Source organism: Buceros rhinoceros, unplaced genomic scaffold, assembly GCF_000710305.1.
Source record: "Buceros rhinoceros silvestris isolate BGI_N320 unplaced genomic scaffold, ASM71030v1 scaffold16586, whole genome shotgun sequence".
NCBI lineage: Eukaryota > Metazoa > Chordata > Aves > Bucerotiformes > Bucerotidae > Buceros > Buceros rhinoceros.
Genome location: NW_010417095.1, coordinates 46,533 through 59,247, shown reverse-complemented (window position 1 = coordinate 59,247; position 12,715 = coordinate 46,533). Strand labels below are relative to the sequence as shown.

Here is a 12,715-nt window from a genome sequence, read left to right as displayed (position 1 = left end):
CCAGGACACCGGGTCCTCACTGGTAGCTCGGGCACATCCTTCTCACGGTGTCAAGGAGAAGTCAAGTGCTCTGTAACGACAGCCAGGGAGTGGGTTCCCCACCCTGATGTCTTACAGCACGCTACACCCCTCACTGTTTCGTGGCTGTCCTCATGTCTGTGCTTTCCCACCCGTGTTGCCTTCCTGCTTCAGCTCTTGCTCTCCTTTTCAGACCCTTCTTTTATTTGTCCCCGATCCATATTTTTGCATTACAAGTGAATTTTGCCAGCTGGGCCCTCGGAGGAGCCTCCCACCGCTTCCAGCACAGCGCCACATCCATCCTGCTTCCTCCGCTCAGCCCCCTTCACCTCGCACACCCCTGCCAGGCCTCCCCCCAGTTACTTAACCCCTCTCTCCCTGTGTTAATTAGGTGTTGCCTACCAACCCAGAGGAAAGCTGGCAGGTCTACAGCTCTGCCCAGGATAGCGAGGGACGTTGTATATGCACAGTGGTGGCACCTCAACAGACGATGTGCTCGCGCGATGCCAGGACAAAGCAGCTGAGACAACTATTAGAAAAGGTAATGGTTGACCCCTTCTGGGAAAGGTGGTTTGGTTTGACATCACACTGGGGGTCAAAACCTGAGGGAGCTGGGCTGAGCCGTGGTTTCCGGGGAAGATGGACCCCATGGGCCAGCCCTCCTATGCCGTAGTTGTACCCACGCGTGTAGTGGGGAATAATCACCTGCAGTCAGGAGGATAGATCATCTCTTCAGTATTTCTGAGGAAGAGGGACCGTGGCCTAAGTTAAGGCTGCTGAGATCAAAGCAATAATATTGAACCATAGCGCTGAAAAAAAAAAAAGTTGTAATTTACTCAATTTTTTTTCATTACGTTAACACGAGGAGTTTCAGAGGATGAGCCTCAACAAGCTGAGAGAAGGTAGAATTAAAAACGCGAAGCCCATGCGTTCCTAGCCAAGCTGATACTAAAAAGGTCGAATAAAACAGGGCAAGCTGCCGACATCAAATAGCACAGAAATGACAGTTAGTGGTTTTCTTTCTGATGTTGACATCCACTTGATTAGTTTTTAATAGTCTGCTGTCCAAGAGATCAAAGAATCTCATTAGGGAAACATTTCCGATAACAAGAATTTTTCCAGATAATAGATTCCATCGAAGAAATGCAGTTTCAGGGGAAATGGTGCTCTTCTCTTTAAATTGTAAGTGGACTCCTGTGCTGGAGATGTAATTATCCCTCACGCCCTAGTGCTACGTTGGCATGTGGTGTGCACGCCAAAATCATTTTTATCCTGCTGCTTTCAGGAAGCTGAAGCGTTAGTCACTCATCACAATATTAAACCTACACTAACTGATTTTCCTAAGTGATAAGGACAATAAAGTGAGGCAGGAAACATTTAGCCCTAAAACACTTCTTTGGTACGTCAGAGGCTTCTAAAAATAATCCCACTCAAGCTTTTATTTCTTGAAGCAATAACGGCAATGGGTCCAAAAGCACATTTATCCAAGAGGTAGCAGGCGTTATATTAGCAGCTGACACGGGCGTCCGAGAGCCCTCGTGTTCCCAGAACTGCTCATATCCATTACACGAGCACGGTTTGACCTGGCGCCCTCTGCTAATGGACAGGCGAGTTGGGCGGATGAGACCCGGGCTAACGTCGTTCCCATGTGGAGGGTGGAAGTGCTCTGTGGTTTTTCCCTTATGCAGCTCTCCGGCTGCCAATGAATGAAGTGAGGGAGGAGCAGTGTGTTCTGGGGCTGTGTTACCTGCCTGCTGATCTGTCTGCGTCTCACTCCTACGCTAACCTATATGAAAACCCCAAAATAAAGAACAGGCTCTTGGTGCCAGACATCTGATCTTGACGAAGGCTGCAGCGATAATCCCGGTAGGAAAAGGCAACTGCAGAGAAACTTCCAGCTTCCCGGGAAGGCTTCAAACCTGAACGCTCCTTCCCTCCTCTGACATTTTAACTCTAGTTTTGGGCTGGGAAAACTCACCTCTCCCGATTTCTCTCTGCCAGCAGATGAAGCAGCATCATGTGTCAAAGAGGTAATTGTTTGGATTTCCAAAGGAGGAGACCCGGCAGCCACCTATGGAAATCATAAGACATCGCTTTTATGGGCGAGAAATACGCTGCATTTGTGTGTGTGCCTGTGTGCGTGTGCACGGAGCGATTCCAGCATCTTCACTGCAAATCTCCACACAGAGGCTTCAGCAGCCGAATGCACTTTAAGATTCAAAGCTGCCAAGACCCCGTCTACCCTCCACACGTGGACAGGGGCATGTGCATAGGAACTGCGGTCCCGCTGCTCGCGAGTGAATCCTGGGCACCCCGTCAGTGTAAAGAGCAGGCGTTAAGTGAGGGGAGGGGAGCCAGGTCCGCTCGCCACCGCACAAACTGTTCAGCCCATGGTTTGACACCGAGGTGGCTGAGCTCATCTTTGGCTGGAGTACCCGGAGTCCTTCCAGCCTGCTATGTGTCAGGTGCTGAGTCCAGGTCTTGGGCTATATCCAAACCAAGACATCACCTAAATCCTGTTCATAAACAGATTAGGTTTTATCTTCAAACGGATTTTTTTTTTTTTTTTTGGCCCTGTTATCTGCGAGGACTTCCTCCTCTCATGGTTAAACCATTTTTGGTTTCCTGCCAATTCTTATTCTTTGCCAGCACTGATTTCCAGATTAAACAGTTATTTTTGTTCCTTTGATACTCACTCCGAGGTGTGTATAGGGAGGATGAGGACATCTCTTCTCAGCCTTCACTTTGGCTTCTACATACCTTATAAGATGAACTTTTCATGTCCTAGTCCATCAGCTGAGACCATCTCTCTGATAATTCTTCCTGTAGACCATGAAGGTCTCCCTCAAGATGCCTCATGCTATTGCTCCACCAGTTTGACCGGCTACCCAAAGCTAAAGCTTCATCCCGATTCAAATCCAAAGACAGGCTTAGAACAGCCCTTCCTGAGCTGGCATGAAAGGCTGGTCCACAGGGAAGCTTCAGCAGGGTTTAAACTATGGCTTTGACTGTATAAATCTCGCTGAGGTCATCAGGCCAATATCGACTCTCTGTTACCCTGGTTTAATTCTCATTTAATAATTAATTATTAATTCACCTGGTCTAACTCAGTGTCAAACAAGAACAGCACTGGAAGTTTCATTTGTATCGGTTTTCTATTTCAAATGCTGCAATCATCTTATTTCCCCAAGACAATGGCAGGGATCCCGCACGTTAACTGGATGAAAATGAGGTTTCGTGCTGAGAGTGTGTGCTCCACCAGTGGAGGCAAAAAGCGGTTTAGCTGCTGTTTGAGGATAGCGGTTAATGGGTGAAGCTGGGGGAATCGGGAGAGGCAGCATCCTTGGGTCTCAGTTCATTAGAGCGCTTCTGTACATGCTTAAGTTTAAGCTATGAGCAGTCTCATTGAAATCTAATCATGTGCCAAAGTACTTTGCTGGATCAAGGGCTTAATATGCTAATGAAGGAAAACAGGGAGACCTTCAGCTGCTGAAGCACACGTTCCTGTCAGAGATCAAGAGTGATGGAGACTGGTTTCCTACAAGTCTGGCCAGAATATCACCTGGTTGAAAACAATACAGGCAAAAAATAGCGAGAGTCTGGACATACCCAAAATAGCACAGCAGGTAATTTTAGGCGTCTCAGTTTAGAGTCATGTGAGGAGACTATTTTCCTCTGCAGTCAGGGGAGAGAGAGGCGGACTCCTCCAGAGGTGATTCAGAGCAGAAGCCTGAGTGAGATACTCTGATTCATTTCCTAGCAGAGTCTGTCTCTCCCTCCCCACCACCCAGGAGGCAGCATAAGGAGCCCCCCGTATCCTCGCTCAGGAGTCAGATACCAGTGTGGCATTACAGAAATGCTCTTTTCTGATTACTCGCAGCTTGGCCTTTAATTTGGGTTAGGCATTAGTGGAATAAAGGAGATCAACTTTGTATGATCCCTACGAGTCATTCTATTCCAACCCACTGCAACAGTGCTGCTGTGGTAGATACAGCTCGACTCAAAGGAGGAGAGACTGAATTGCCAGAAAAAAGTATCTGCAGACCAGTCACGCTTGTCTAAGACTTCCCTTCTCCTGCCTCAGGGTAGGAAGAGGTCTTCAAACTCCTCCACATCCAACCCAGGTAAATTAGCACCCATGTCTGTCAAATGCTCATGGCCCCCAGGAGAGGCATGGCTAAATGGGAGCCATGTGGGCTTGGGCTCAGCTCAGCTTTGCTCTTTTCAAACCCAGAAGGTCTTGTTCTGTTCTTCCCTGCTCCTCGACCTTCCTGAGCAGGTCCTTAGTGGTTGGTAGAATGGGTGCTGGTTTGTCTCTGGGGGATGAGTTGGGACTCAGAGACTGAAAATAGCTTCACCTTTGCTGAGGAAGAGTGTCAGATGCCCAGAGCAGTTGTACTGGTTGTACAAAATGTCTCCTGACTGTTGGCCTTTGAAATACAGGTTGTCCATACATTTTTAATAGTTCCCTGTAATAGTTCTCTTGTCTTCATGCATGAGCAATGGGCATTTGATTGCTTCAGAGATGCACACGCCAAAGTTGGCATTTGACCTATGCTGGTTTCAGCAAGTAGTCTCCGAGACCTGGCTGCGTGCGGGTGTCCTGCCATCCCCTTGCTCTGTCACTTGAGGTAAGTCGCAGCAGCCCAGTGTGGTTTGCTGGAGGAAAATACCGCACTCGCACCGTTCTTTCCTCATCCCAGCCTGGCTTTGGCGAGGACGGAGACGGGAGCGGATGTGGCAGCATGGGCTCTGGGGAGCGTCTTGGAGCGGATCCGCAGAGACAGTGCTGGCGCACATTTGGGTTTTGCTCAGACACCCACGGATGAAGAGACTTGAACCAGGATGCCTTTAATGTGAGGGCCCTGACGCAGCAGCACGCTTGGATGCCTGATTCGTTTTAAACTCAGCCATCATCCCTACCAATGCCGACAGTCGTATGGGTAATACGACAGTGCCAGGAGCACCAGTCGTGGGCTGAGCCCTGTAATGGACAAACTGTGGAACAGACACAACTGTTCCCAATGCAAAAATCTTAAATTACACCCTTCGCTTAATGCTAAATATGTGCTTCGCTGCCTGCCTCAGTAGAGCTTCATTTACCCTCTCCTAACCTGTAAAATGGGAGTAGGGAATATCTTAATAAATCAGATGGCAGCCAACCTTCAAATCAGGTCAGCCTAGCTCTGGTTTCCCTCCTCCTTACACCTCCAGCTCTTTTTCTCACGATGAGCCCAGCCAACCTTCTTGCATCATTCCTTCGGCAGGGCCAGATGGGCACTGTGCGGGGAGCCGCGGGGATGCGGCATCGCTCGGCTAGAAAAGATGCCGACGCAGCGCAACCACCCGAGTGGGCAGGCACCAGTGGGGCCAGGGCACACACGCCTGAGCCCCTGTGGTACTTCCCAGCTTCAGGCTGCCCTCACCTGCAGCTGGATTTGCTGCGGCAGGTGCTGTATGGAGAGGAGGGCTGTTGGGATAATGAAGTTTTTACGAGCTGGGAGTAAAGTTTGCACTTAGGCAATCAGTAAGTGTCACTTATGTACACGAAGCAATGATGATGTGCACCTCGGCTGAAGCGTTCTCCTCACATGGCAGTGGGTGCCGCCCCAGCCTCTCAGAGAGGCCATCGTGAGTGATGTGTTTCAGCCTTGACTACAACCCTTATTTGCATGCGTGATTGTTAAATTACTCTCTGCAGCGTGGCAGAATAAATGTTTATGAAAGCAATTTGCTCTGTTTTAGAGTATGGGGTCATAATACTGTGAGGTGCTCTTGATTAACTAGTAAATAATGCATGGGCTGATTACCCTTTCGCTTTGTCGACTGCACAGGAAAAGGTCAGTGTTTGGCATTGGGATGCGAGTGGGGCTGCCTTGCCGCTGGAGAAGCACCTTCTTAATGAGTCCCTTCTCGTTTGACAGGTGCAAAATATGTCCCAGTCGATAGAGGTATTGGACAGGCGGACTCAAAGAGACCTACAGTACGTTGAGAAGATGGAAAACCAGATGAGGGGACTGGAATCAAAATTTAAGCAAGTGGAAGAAAGCCACAAGCAGCACCTGGCAAGGCAGTTTAAGGTATGTCTGCTTTCCACACTGCTAACGAAGCTGTGGCCAGGGATTGTGGGAGGGCAGGGGACTATGGTCCCCATCAGCTCATGTAGATGTTGGTCCCGTTGTACATGGTGCTGGTGGCTGTCCACCTATGCAGCTCCCTCTTGTCCAAAGCAAGGCCAGATCCAGGTTACAGCGTTACATCCTTAGCCACAATAATACATTTTTCTATAGGCTAAAAGCGTAAATATTTGTTCCCATACCCACGAACCACCTGGGTGCCCCAAATAGGGCAGCTGAGGTCGGGGTGAGGTGGGTTCTCGCCACAGTCAGGCAGCCTTTCCCCGTACCATGCCCAGGGCCCAGTGTTCTTAGGAAGAGCCAGGAGCTGGGGCTCCATTTCCATTTCTGCAGCATGTGGCAAACTGCAACAGGCTCTCACCAAATTGCTTCCCTCCTTGGGGTGGTTGTAGCAACAGGGCAATCAATCAAACAAATCAACCTCCCCAAAAAACCCTCAAAAATCCGACTGTTGCAGCTCAGCTGGTGAACTGCACATCCGAAGGATGTGCAAGTGTCCAGTTTTGAGCGATGCTGTTGGCAGCAGAGCCAGCATCTTCTGATGGATTATAGGTGGTTTGTCCTGGTGTCAGACAAAGGGGAGGAAAAGGCATCAGCCTTTCAAATGAAGCTGTCATTGCGAGCAGTGGTCAAACTGTCGAGAGCTTGCCTGAGAACAAATGAAATTGCCAAAAAGAGGCTGTCAGCAATATTGGGAATCTTAATTTTTAGTACTGCTTGGGAGTAATAGATATAAAAAACACATTGAGAAGATTCTTAGTGAAATCTGGGGAGGTTTCTGATCAGCCACCCAGCTGATTCCCATCCCCATCCCGGCTGGCTGGTGCTTTAGATCAGATTTTTTTAATTGATATGTTAAATACTGAAATACCAAGATTTCATCAGAAAAAGCTGGGCAGAAGGTTCTTCAAACTTTTCACCAACTCCACCTCCTCCGCTCCCCATCTGCAGATACTGCAGGACCCTAAATTTAGCTCTGCAGGCTGGATGTAAGGACCGTCTCTCTGATTTAAGGACCATGTTTATGATTTAAGCTTGAGTTTCTTGGTTTGGCTTTCCCCCCCGCCCCCCTCCATTCTGATGAGTTTAATCGTCCCCATTATCTGCTGGGGAGCTTGCACCGGGGAGAGCAAGTAAATGAGAACACAAAATACATTCCCCACACGCAGACTGTGGGAGGAAAAGCCTCTTGATCTAAATAGGAGGGGATGGGAAGGAAAGAAATGAGGCTGAGAACCAGATTCTGATCGCGTTCGGCCCTGAGCTGCTTCAGCAGGCAGCCAGCTGTCCCTGCCCCGGGCACCGGGCACTCGGCAGCCGTTCCAGCAGCGCCAGGTATCCCCTGTATGCTCACACGCTTCGTTAACGGGTAGGTGCATGCATATTGATGTCTGCTCATTAGCTGCTGGAGCAAAGCACCTTCAACAAAATGCTGCGTACCGCACCGTTCAGCGAGGCTTTCCTTTAATTTAACAACAGCAACAAAATCTTCGGTTCTGCAAAATCAATTTGATAATGACTTTGATTTTTCTGTTCTTTATCGCATGCCTAAAAACAGTAAGGAATTTTTGCCTAATTTGCTGCCAAAGCACCATTTAAAATAACGGCCACAGCATTTTGTTTCTGCTAATGCCAGCGTTAAACTGTGAGTGGTTTGGAGCTCTTGTGTTCTTTTTAGTTCCGTACGAGTATTTGTCTGTGCATCGCTATCTATATAAGGCAGGTTAGTGAGCTAGATCCTCAACAGTATTTCATTTTCTTGCTTACAGGGCTAACTTAAAAGCAAGTTTTTTCAATGCTGCAGTGACTGAAGAAGCAGTTCACTCCCATGTAACCATGAAAAGAGGGCCACAGAGCATTTTGCACCATGCATTGATTTTTTTGATTATTTTCCAAATTAGCACCATATCTCACTAAGGAACCTTGAACCTCACAACCGAGATCTTCCTTTGCATGCAATTGTAGATGCATTTCATGAATAGTTTGAAACCCTTGTCAATGCATATATATATTATTTTATTTTCTTTTTTGGAAAGAAAAAAAAAAGAACTCTTTGTGTATGTGATCTGAAGCATGTAACCCTAAGATGTTGCATTCTAAAAATGACAAATAAAGGCCTTTCCCAAATATTTTGGTGTTCTGCAGCCTGTTTAATATGTGCTTTCCAATACATCATTTGGACCCAAATAATAATTAAAATAATTTTAATGATAATAATTGTGGGATATGAACATTGCACTCACGTAGGAAGCAACCAGGTCAAGGCAGAGTGTTGCAGATTTTTGCACGCATAGCACTGAACCAAGCTTATTTTAACCTTGCAGGCAATAAAAGCGAAAATGGAGGAACTTAGGCCTTTGATACCAGTGTTGGAAGAGTACAAAGCCGATGCCAAATTGGTATTGCAGTTTAAAGAGGAGGTCCAGAATCTGACGTCAGTTCTAAACGAACTCCAGGAAGAGATTGGCGCCTATGACTACGAAGAGCTTCAGAACAGAGTGTCAAATCTTGAAGAAAGGCTTCGTGCATGCATGCAAAAATTAGGTAGGCTCAGAACAACATGGTGGCACTGGCTAAACACCATCAATGTTAAACCCCGCATCCCGGCTGGAGGCAGGATGCTAGACTGGCCATCTCCTGGGCCGGGCCTGGCTGTAGGGGATGAGCTCGCACAGCCAGGATGGATCCTGCAAATATTTATGCCATCAGCGACATTCATCCTGGGAGTAGTCCTGCTGAGGATTACTTGCACGAGGGATGCTGCTCGTGGCGTAAGTGCTTCAGGATCGGGCCCTGGACTAGGCATGTGCCTTTTTGCAGTGTTTGCATAAGTGGATGGTGGCACGCGGGACGTGCGTGGTGGCCGCTGGCAGAGAACGCTTATGCAAAGCAAACACATGCACCCATTTTGCTTGTGCATCCATGTCCGAGCTTCTTGCTGGACCTGGAACATCAGCAAAGGTCTCTGCGCACCGCTGTCGGTAGTGCGTGTGTCTGTGTGCGCAGCCTGTGACTCGGTTTCCCTTTTTCCTTTCCTTTTGCATCTTGCAAATCCCTGTTTGAGAAGAGCATGATGTAGCTGGTGCAGGTGTGTGGTTTAGTCTGGACTATGCCATGTGCAGGATATAAATCCTCCCCATCTCTCCCATTCCCTGGGGCAGCAGGGAGCCCCTTCCAACCAGCCATGCTAAAACATGAGAGGTTCATCCATAATCGCATTCATTGGCTGAAGCCGGCAGGTCTGTGGTGAGGAGACAGAGCGGTAGCTAAACCCGGCGTCTGACCCCAGACAGAGGGTGCAGCAGGGGGGAAGAAGGGCACTGCCTTCCGCAGCTGCAAGAATCTCCCCACCGTTCCTTGGTCTAGCTCTGACTTGATTTAATTTCTACTTACATTATTGACTTTCTTGTTAAGCAATTTAGATAATCTAAACACATTAACTGCTCTGCAGTCTATTTTGGTAGCACATACGAAATTACACTCTCAGGTCTAACTTCCTGGAAGATCAGATCTCTTCTGAGTGCTTTGTATCCTTGGCAAGGTAACGCTTTGTTTCTCTCTCGTCTCTGCTGGTGGGATTGCTTTTGCTTGTTTCTAGATGCCTCCACACTGCTGCCAGCAGCCGCCTCCCCTGTACTTCCCCCTGTTTCTATCCTGATACCTTGAGCCCTTGCCTCTCGCTCAAAACCTCAGAGAGCAAATTTCCCCATGAGCCTGGAGGCTCAGAGGTGTCTGAACTACAAGTCACGCACCGAGATGACCCGGGGGAGCTGCCTGGCAGGCAGCTGTAACCCTTCCCCGGGCTAAGTGAGAGGGCAGAGCCTGATTTCTCATTTACTAACGAGCACTGACGTGCCCAGGTTTGGGTCAGGGACAGAACAGGCTGAGGCGAGTTGTGCCATCGCTTTCTGCAGCATGTGTGTGGTCCCTCTCCTCAGCCCGCAATGGCCATGGGAAAGGCAGAAGGGTTGGGCAGGGATGTCCTGATCTTGTCCTCGCCCACTTAAAATTTCTCCTGAAAGCTTAACAGAGACAGAAATGATAGAGGCGGTGATGACTTGATGCTTTCTCTGTTAGCAGTACCTAATACCTGGGGCTTTATCACGTGGGGACCCTGCAAACACCTCAGAAATGACAGTCCTGCAGAGGGTGAGATGAGAAAGGATGGAGAACAGGCCCAGGAGTGGCTGGTTGACCAAAGTCACGTAGCAACCCCCTGGCAGCCCCACACCACCAGCACAGGGCAACTCTGCCCTGCAAATGGCTTTTCCCTTCCTCCCCTACCAAAGGCGGAAGTGGGTGTGCTGAGAGGAGGTGGTGCCCAAGGAGGGATCCACTTGCTGCCTTCAGCCCATCTCTTGAAGATGAGGAGGAGCTGTGGGTGATAGGGAACAGCAGCAGGACGAGGGGTTTGAGTCTGGGTTGTAGAAGTACCTTCCCAGGGATAGTTCGTTGAACAAGACCATTCTGGACCCGACTGCCCCTCTCCACTGGCCTCAGTGGAGCTGCCCAGCTCAGGTTGGTTCCACCGGTGCCATGGAAGCTGGGATGATCCTCCTGCAGACCCTGGGCAGACTTTAAGTAGTTCCCAAACCATTCAGGGCTCCAAAAAGAATGACTTGCTCTTGGACCATGAGCTCCTTCTGCTCTGGGCCATGTCCTGGCTCAACACATTCCCCTCCAGCTGGGACAGCCACCCGAGGCAGTGGCCCAGGTAAGACTGGCTGAGGCAGCCAGGATGGTGAGCTCTTGCAGGTGACGTTTTCTAGAAACTTCTGGGATTTTTAAAAATCTTTTCGAGGCTTTATTTGGGCTTTTTAGCTGTGCCTCAGGGCGTTGCAGCACCCCTGGATGCTCGGAGAGAACAACACTGAGTCTCGCAAGGGTTTGCCCATGAGGGTTTGCTGCTCGCCCAGGGGGATGATTTATTTGGTTGCTTAACAGAAACAACACGATTGAATTTCCAGGGTTGTTTATCGCTCTGGAGTGCAAACCCGCGAAAATGGGAGTTAATTGAGTTAAATTTGGGTAACGACCTTCCGGCCACTTCGCTGCCGCGCAGTGAGACCCTGTGTGCTGGGGATTGTTGTTCGCTGCAAATGAGCTCCTCAGAGGGATTCAAGGAGCACGTTTTAGCTTCGATTTACTCTGGCAAGGACCAGCAATGCTGCATGTTCACTTGATGGAGCTCAGGGTACAGCTTAGGGTGCCCAGAATAAGATGAGGGAGCTGCTGCAATAAGGACAGGACAGGGGGAGAGGACGTGCGATGACCCCATCCCCTCCGCCTCTCCCCATCCTCTGGGAAGCGCTGTGCTCGGCAGTGCAGCACCATTTTCCTTAGACAAGGTCCTGGTTTGCATTTCGGGTTTCCTAAGCATTATTGATGGATCAATAGTGAAAACACTTCCTGACCCTGGCATGTGTGTGAAGCAAAAAAAAAATCGATAATGGCACATTCAATCTGTTACTCTGTTTACACTCTTACAGGTCACTATTTATACAGGGATTTTAACGTTTCCGTTACAATTCCTGAGAGGAGCCTTGGAGGAGTGGGGAGGTTGTCACTCCTTGATTCGAGGGGGAATTTAACTGGGCTGTGCTCCACAGGCTCACATTTACCTGATAGCACAAGTTTTCCCTGACTCTTCCAAGAAACCCCAGCCCACAGTCCTGGTGCAGGGACGGGGCAGAGCCCTGCCAGCCTGTCCCAGGTGGTTCTGGGCTGGGGGAGCTCCCAGCCGTGCGACAGAGGCGAGGACAGGGCACAACCCAACCACCACAGCCCCGTCCCTGCTGTGGAGGACTGGGACTGGGATGGGGGGATCAGAGCTCAGCTTTGTGAGAAGGTGCTTGACTGTGGCAGCAGCAGCCCAAGCAGAACCGTGGGGTCCAGAAGGAGACAATACTGGTGTCAACGTGGGGGCTGCGTTGGTGGATAAATTCTTGCCAAGCTGCTGAACATCGCTTGTGGGCTGGATCTTAGGAGAAATATGGAGCAGGGGTGTTAGTATCCTGGGAGGATGGTAGCACTGGTTCTAACTGGCTGAAGGAAAGTGTGTCTTCTCCTGCTGGAAAATTCCCTGTGCAGCTAGAGGAAGGGGCTGTGTGTGGAGGTGGTGTTGCTTTGCTGCTCTGCTGAGCTGCAGGAGGACAGGTCGGAGGCAGTCAGCTGGGTCAGCCTGGGGGGTCACTCGGGAAGAGGCTGATTTGTGGTGTTTTCTTGAAACAGGGACTTGCAGGCCCCCGTGGGCCATGAGTCCAGGGATCTGAGTAGTGCTGGGGAAACTGGAGTGAGTATAGATGCTCTAGGCATGCCCTGAAAGCGCTGCTCCCAGGCTTCTCCTGCGTCCTGGACTTGTGGGTGAGCACCAGGTCATGCTTTCCTGTTGCACATTCATCTGAGTGACTTGAAATGCCCACAGCATCCTGTACTCCTGCCGTCCCAACAGGAGAGCAGGTTTGCTGCAGAAGGCTCAGCACCCATGGGTGCTGGGCTGCCTAGGGCAGGGCTCTGCTGGGCAGCTGAGCAGCAGATTTAAGGCAATCGCAGTCAGGGCT

General features: G+C 49.7%; 1 protein-coding gene across 1 annotated transcript in view; it reads left to right on the top strand.

The window, feature by feature from the left end:
- The first annotated feature begins 415 nt into the window (after positions 1–415).
- OLFM1 (olfactomedin 1) overlaps positions 416–12,715 on the top strand; it is a 20,355-nt gene continuing 8,055 nt past the window's right edge. Inside the window, exons 1-3 of the mRNA XM_010138067.1 lie at positions 416–559; positions 5,943–6,098; positions 8,480–8,699. Coding sequence (XP_010136369.1) covers positions 509–559; positions 5,943–6,098; positions 8,480–8,699 — 427 coding nt within the window. The 5' untranslated portion in view covers positions 416–508. The remainder of the gene's footprint in view (positions 560–5,942; positions 6,099–8,479; positions 8,700–12,715) is intronic.